This window comes from Limulus polyphemus, unplaced genomic scaffold (assembly GCF_000517525.1).
Source record: "Limulus polyphemus unplaced genomic scaffold, Limulus_polyphemus-2.1.2 Scaffold648, whole genome shotgun sequence".
NCBI lineage: Eukaryota > Metazoa > Arthropoda > Merostomata > Xiphosura > Limulidae > Limulus > Limulus polyphemus.
In genome coordinates, this window is record NW_013666258.1 from 441,169 (window position 1) to 448,258 (window position 7,090).

At 34.0% G+C, this 7,090-nt stretch overlaps 1 protein-coding gene across 1 annotated transcript in view; it reads right to left on the reverse strand.

The window, feature by feature from the left end:
• Positions 1-1,856: 1,856 nt before the first annotated feature.
• The window catches only part of LOC106459690 (glutamyl aminopeptidase-like), a 39,349-nt gene continuing 34,115 nt past the window's right edge, over positions 1,857-7,090 (reverse strand). The window contains 3 exon segments of the mRNA XM_013919333.1: positions 1,857-2,374; positions 2,992-3,067; positions 5,259-5,399. Coding sequence (XP_013774787.1) covers positions 2,174-2,374; positions 2,992-3,067; positions 5,259-5,399 — 418 coding nt within the window. The 3' untranslated portion in view covers positions 1,857-2,173.

A 7,090-nucleotide genomic window follows, 5' to 3' on the forward strand; every position in this document is an offset into this window, starting at 1 on the left:
TTCCAATACTGGCATTCTCTCCCACCGATACTAAGTTTCATTCTTGCTATCTTTCCTTCAATTTTATTTTAAATTCCCCTTCGCCTCTTCCTCCATCTCAAACTTCTTTCAATTTCTTTTACTCTTTTTTTCTCTACTTTATTTTTAATTTTAATTTGCCCCAAATGACGCAGCGGTAAATCGGCGGACTTACAACGCTAGGAACCGGGTTTCGATACCCGTGGTGGTCATAGCACAGATAGCTCATTGTGTAGCTATGTAGTCAATTACGAAAAAAACAACCTTTTAAATCATATTAGCCTCTTTGTAGATGCTTTTATTTCACATCTTAAGAGAAATGAGCAACTGACATTCCCGGCAATTTAAATCAAATATACTAAAAGTAACTTCTTAATATTAGCTGAAGTAGAATATGTACAAATAATTCCAAACGACCGAACAAGTAAATCAATTTTAACGTATTCGAAATAAGGAAATGTTAAACTAAAACATAGGAAGTTACATCAGTGTTCCTTTTTCGAATACATATAATTAGAAAAACTGTATCGTACAAATACAAATAAATACACGTTACGTCAAAATTCATGACAGCAAAACATTTTGGCCTCCACCTCACTGTCTTTCTCACACACATAGTATTAAGAAGATGACAGTTGATATTGTATTTTCTCGTGTAAAACTACTCATTAAGCATCTTAACTTGTCTGCTTGCTGTAGCATAAAACTAATTCAAACTTCCGCTATTACCTACGGAGGTCACACTTTATACGAATGATGATCCATACTCCATACTTCTCTCCGTCATTAATCGTGCTCGGTGTGATTGCAATGACTACGTCATTTTGCCCAAAACCATTATTTTCACTCTATCACCCTTTTTCAAAATGTAGCAATGTCAATATTAGACAACTATTTTCAAAAAATTTTCAGATCCTCCACTATTTAGACGTTGACTCCCCCCAAATCATGTACGTAAGTCATCGGTACTAGCTCCATTCTCCATGGTTTGTAAAAACATTGATATGGACTTATGGATGAAAACATAACCTTCGCCTACCTTCAGTGGCGGAGGTAATAATGTGAAAGCAAACATCTGTGTGTGTGTGTGTGTGTGTGTGTGTGTGTTTGTTAGCAAGATTTCTCGAAAATGGCTGAATAGATTTTGACGAAAGTTGGTGTATACGTTTGGACTATGACCCAACTTAAAAGTGATCAGTTTTTGGAAGGTTAAGTTCACAAAAAGGTCTTGACATTTTGACAATATAGTGTAGGAACATCATCTCGCATATCTTTTTCTGTTACTATGGTTCATCTTGTTTTAATTTGGAATTTGTGAAGATCAAATTTCCTTTTAAGTGAGAAATATGCAGCAATAAAGTTTGATGCGGAAATATCTTTTAAGTTCCGTAAAACGTGCGAGATATTTTTGTACACTTTTTTGCTGTTTATCTTCATATCACCAATGAATCTGGAGAGCAGCTTGGACATCCCTGGATTATGCTTCATCACGAGTGCAAGATTTTAGTAAAATATCTTATGCCTGTCGTTCCTTCTTGTAAATGAGATGACTTCATTGACGTTTTAGATGCAGTAAGGTCGACAGAACTTCATCCCACGACGTCACTATCCTTTAAGTAATTATTGGAAGCTGCACATAATCTAACCATTATTTCAGTGTCAGGTGTTCACATGCTATTGAACTGTATATTGTTATGCGAAAGAAATTCAGTATCCTGATTTCTTTCAGGCTTTAAGATAACTATGATATGCTTGTTGTTGATGTTTTGTGTTCTGTTCCACAAGTATTTGTGCAATATTTTGTTTAATCTAACTTTTGATTCGAACACAAAAAAACATAGCATACAAAAAGTTTTGTTTATTTTGTATTATCAGATATAACACCCTCTTTGTTTTAAACATTTTTAAATACATACATAAGTGAAAAAATACATTTATTACAATAACCTTATATAAACACGACAACGTCAATGACCTACAGATTAGGTTTGCTTTCCTTACTTCAAACGCAATTGTACAATTATAACTCTGAATATTAATGTATTTACAAAATACCTAATATCATATCAAACTAATAAACTACAAAATATTTCAATTCCTTTCTAAAATAACTGATTGCACTTCCATCATTTACAAATACATTTCGAGTAGAATTTCAATAAACACTTTTTCCAGTTTCTATAACTTTGAAATCTTCGGGGTTTGTGCGCTCTTCATAGTTTTCTTGTAACCATTGAACAACTTCCGGAAGATGGTGGTTTGTCCATTTCACGTTATTATTAACGTTTTCTAGCGCTTCTTTTCTGGCTTGCTTTGATGCTCTAGCTTCTGGGTACGTGAGGAAAAACTCTTTCATCTGTTTAAGAAAAAAAAACAAGAAGTACCGAACAGTAATCCGGTGTGATAGAAATATTCAACTACATGGAATTCATTCAGTTGCAAAGTCACGCCCTCAAGTAAAACAATGTGATTTAAATATCAATAATACAGAATATATGAGAACCCAAGAAATTAAAGTGAACATGTGTTCGAAGGGTTTATGACTTCTAGGAGGTTAGTGTCTTCATTCCTCTGTGTGTGTGTGTGTGTGTGTGAGAGAGAGAGAGAGAGAACTGTATACCTCAAACTATATGATTTTCATCAAATTTGGAACGATGGAAGAATAATCCTAAGGGCCAGGTTATAAACTTTTGGTAAATTTAGCTGAAAAATGAAAGTCTTACTGCTGGTCAAACACTTTCGGAAACAAATTTTGGATTCTCAAAATGTGTCAAAGTTCGAAGAGAAATTGAGATAGAGGATCTTGGCACCTAAGCTTACCTTTTTGAGGGTGAGGCATAGTTTGTATATTCTATGATGGATGTAAAAATCGAACATCGTGGGGTGAGAATTTCCTCTATTAGTGCCTTTCTAGCTAATATAATTATATTTTCCAACAACCATAAATGACTTGAAGAAATAATAAACACTTACTTGTTTTAACTTTTCTTCCGTAGCGAAACGTCTAGACATGGTCTTCAACAATCTTCCTAACTGATTTAATGTGAGCCTGTGAACAAAAACGAACGTATATTACTAACGTATATATGTTGTGTTATTCTCTGCTTGCATAACTGCAATAAAAAGTTAATTTACTTTTAAGAAATCCCACAAATAACTATAAAAACCTTGTAGAAAAAAAGAGAAGCAATAACCGTATTTTCAAAGCAAAGTAAAATATATGCAAGTAAGTGAACAACTTAGGAATTGTGTGAATAAACTCAAGTCCGTGTATCATAACAAAAGTAAGGATATGAGACAACAAACATAATGAATGAATGAATGACAAACTTTTGCACGTAAATATTTTTAAGTTATTTTGAATTATTTCTCAAGGTCTCATCCTGTGAAGTAGGTCTAGAGAAAATAGCTAAACAAGAAAGTATTAAGCTTTGATAAATAAACAACATTCTGTGTGAACAAAGGAATAAAAAAAAATCAATTGTCTTAAAGTAGACTAATATTAGGCCAAAATGAAATCTATTTATATAAGCGCGAATGTCTCTCTCTCCGTGGGTCTGTTTCTTATGCACGTCCACATCTTACTAGCTACGGACTCCAAACTTGAGGTACAAATACAACTTTGTGCGGGAAGTAAAATGGAATGGGCCATGTAGACGAAGCCGTTTTGAGGCCAAAGTGACCAATATAACAATTTTGGGCAAACAGGACGACCAATTAGTCTGAAAGTGAAAAGGCTGGATTTTTTTTTGTAATCTGGGATCAAGAGGGTGTTATTTAAGTTTCTTCTCTGTGCGAGAACTTCTAATCGTTCTATCTGTGATCACTTGTGTGTTAAAACGATTTAAAAATTTCGTGGAGCCTTCGTTTGTGCTCTTTCCTTCCTTCTCTCTTTCTTATACACATACATACCTACTCTCTAACTCCCCTTAACTGAAAAACGCTGGTGCTTTCTCTCAAACTTGCTCACACACTCCTTCGCCAGATAGGCTTGCTTCAGCCATATCTTTTTTTGCTTGCGTGTACTCTCAAGATTCAGCTAAACAATGACTTTACAAAAACGTTTGGTATCGGCAAATTTTCATTTACGTTGTGTTGCAACGAAAAGAGAATAAATATTTTTGTCATTAAATGGAACGATAATAAAGACAGAATACACTGCAAACGACACTTGACCACACAGCAAAAATCAGGACATCAAAATTTGGGGAATTTTGTTTTGGAAACTTAATGTCATGCAAAGTACATGCAGGAGCAATGCACCCGGTTTTGGTTTGATTAAAATAGCTTTAGCAATTTGCTTTTTGTTTTCTAAACATTTTGTTTAAATCACGATTATTATGGTTTATTTAATCATAATAATTCAGGATATTTAAAGCCATTTTCATCCAATCAACATCAGGTACTCTGCTGGTTATAAATATAACGAAGAAACGGCCAGAAAGAGACAATGTCTTAGCCATTTTCTTATCAACGAATAATTCGTTGGTTATAATATAGTAAGGCGTTTAATATACTCAACTTTTGATAAAGCAATTTTTCTTCAAACCTTAGAAGTAGCAGCAAAATATAATAACCGAACGTCATTCTAATGATTAGGCTCAAACACTCTTTATCAATGATTTCATTTTCGTTTGTAATTTAGTTTCACAAATTCTGCTAATTCATTTCAATGAAATACCGAACATTTTTTGTATTAAAAACTGAAATTAAGCAAAAATGAAGACTTGCAACATTGACTCATTACAATTTTTTTGGACTAATTAAAAATATCACAAAATTCTTTAAATAACGAATTTTTTTTTGTATGTGTGTGTAATTTCGCGTAAAATTACTCTAAAATTATCTGCACTAGCATTCCTAATTTTGAAGTTATAGAATACCATTAAATACCGCTACTCTTTTACCAACGAAGAGTCGGGTTGACCGTATTATTATAACTCCACTACAGCTGAAAGGGAGAGCATATTTGGTGACGGGATTCAAACCCTCGACTCGCATCTTACGAGTCAATTGTCCTAACAACCAGGACATGCGAAACCAAATAATGGATTTTACATTTTTATAGTACTTAGGTTTTTCATTATTAAGTAACTTTAAAGAGTTCATTGTTTATCTCCATTACATGAAGAGTAACGTTAATTGCATATATGTGAATACAGACTGGAATATAATAATTAAGAACATGAAAATAAAAGTTTACGAAATAACCCGTGCTTATTCTTTGAAACTGAACTTACCTGTTTACGAGATACTCCCATTCATTTGTATAAAATTCCCACAATAGATTTGTTCCAACTGGATTTTTTGCTATGGAGTTTAACACAGTAAAATAGTCATGGCGTCGAATTATACTGTCGTTCTTGGCGAATTCCAAGTATCTGAAGAAAAAAAAAAACTTTAACATTCACAAAAAGGAAATTGGGCATTTATAGGAATTATTTACTGTGTAATCAGTTAATGAACAGTTTTCCATACCATAATTTTCACCAGATCATATACTGCATCGTAACTAATTATGGAAACGCACACATAGTGCTTAATTGCGGTTAAATGTTCAATTTAATCAATACAATATATTTATGTAGAAAATATAAAACAAAAACTAGAAAAGCATTTTGATGGTGCATCCATCATCTCCGTAATGTTTTGAACGTGTGGCAACTACCGTAAAACTCTTCCTCGCCTTCAAAAAATGTGGGTCTAGTTGCCAGTATCCTCTTTCCATCTTAATTTGTTCTTTAGTTTTGACCGTTTTTAAAATCCCAGTTTATTATTACAACTAGAGTGATTGGCCTTCAGTGTAACCATGATCTTTGACCTACGCTCACTAAAAGTTAATCAACAGGTTATTGTGGGACATTCAATCTTTATACCAATCAGCATACCAACAGTTTTGTGTAGATTTCCAACGTCGTTAGCTGACTTGTATTTGTCCAATCGTGCTTCGCAGAGGATAACGTACACTGATTGTGATATCATTTTCTTTTCTGCCCTTTGAACAAGCTATCATTGACTGTTTCCAAATACTTGGATCTGCAAAGAGCACTTTCCTCCAGCTTTGTTCATCACATTGTTTAAAAGTCCATTTCAACTTATGGTTTAGTAATGTTTCTTTTATAATGGTTTTCGACCATTTAAAGATCTTTTGAGGCAATTTTACTTTAGAGTTTATCTTACTATTTTAAATAACATTCACACCAATACTTGTGTCATTGGTAAGATCTCTACTGTATTGCCATGTATCAAGTAAAAAGCCTAATCCGAGTTACTTAACGTCACTTTTAAAGCGTACTGGCTTTCTACCTTGACCGCTTCCATGATAAACAATATTACATGGTGTCTGGAACCATAGATGATTTGCAGCTTTTCTAAATTTCAGGTACGTGACTGATTACTGTGTTATCAAAGCATGAGAAGGTCGAGTATTGGGCCATTTACAATGACACTAATATGCTTCGTAGTGTTCAAAGAGAATGGAAATACTATCTCCAAACTTGTTTCGATGTACAAGCACAGCATGTGGAATAAATTCTGTAAAATTCGTTGAAGTGCTTGTGGTTCCAGACTTTCTGGACACCCTGTAATGTCACGAACGCCCTACAGATTTTTCATACAGCTCTAACTGAAACATGAAGTTTCACCTCATTCTGTCGCATGGAGTAGTTTTCACCAACTAAAACTCTGATACACGTTTTATTGAGTTTTATAGCCTGGGAGCTATGAATGAATTTCCTGCACTACTGCTATGAATAGTTTGATTGCTTGATGCCATGAAACTGTCCGATTTGTTGGATTACAGTTAGTGAACGTGTAAGCTATCAACACGTGGCTGTATTTTGGTGCAGTTGGTTTTCATACAATGGAGGGAGAGGGATAATTTCTTTTGTTTTATCTTACTTAAGTTTTTTACTGTATTTTGTTTTTGCCCTTTTTAATTTTCCTTCGGTTTTAATACCGGTTGTTTGGTGCAGATAGCTCTGGTACTTTGGTTTTAATACCGGTTGTTTGGTGCAGATAGCTCTGGTACTTCGGTTTTAATACCGGTTGTTTGGTGCAGATAGCCCTGGTA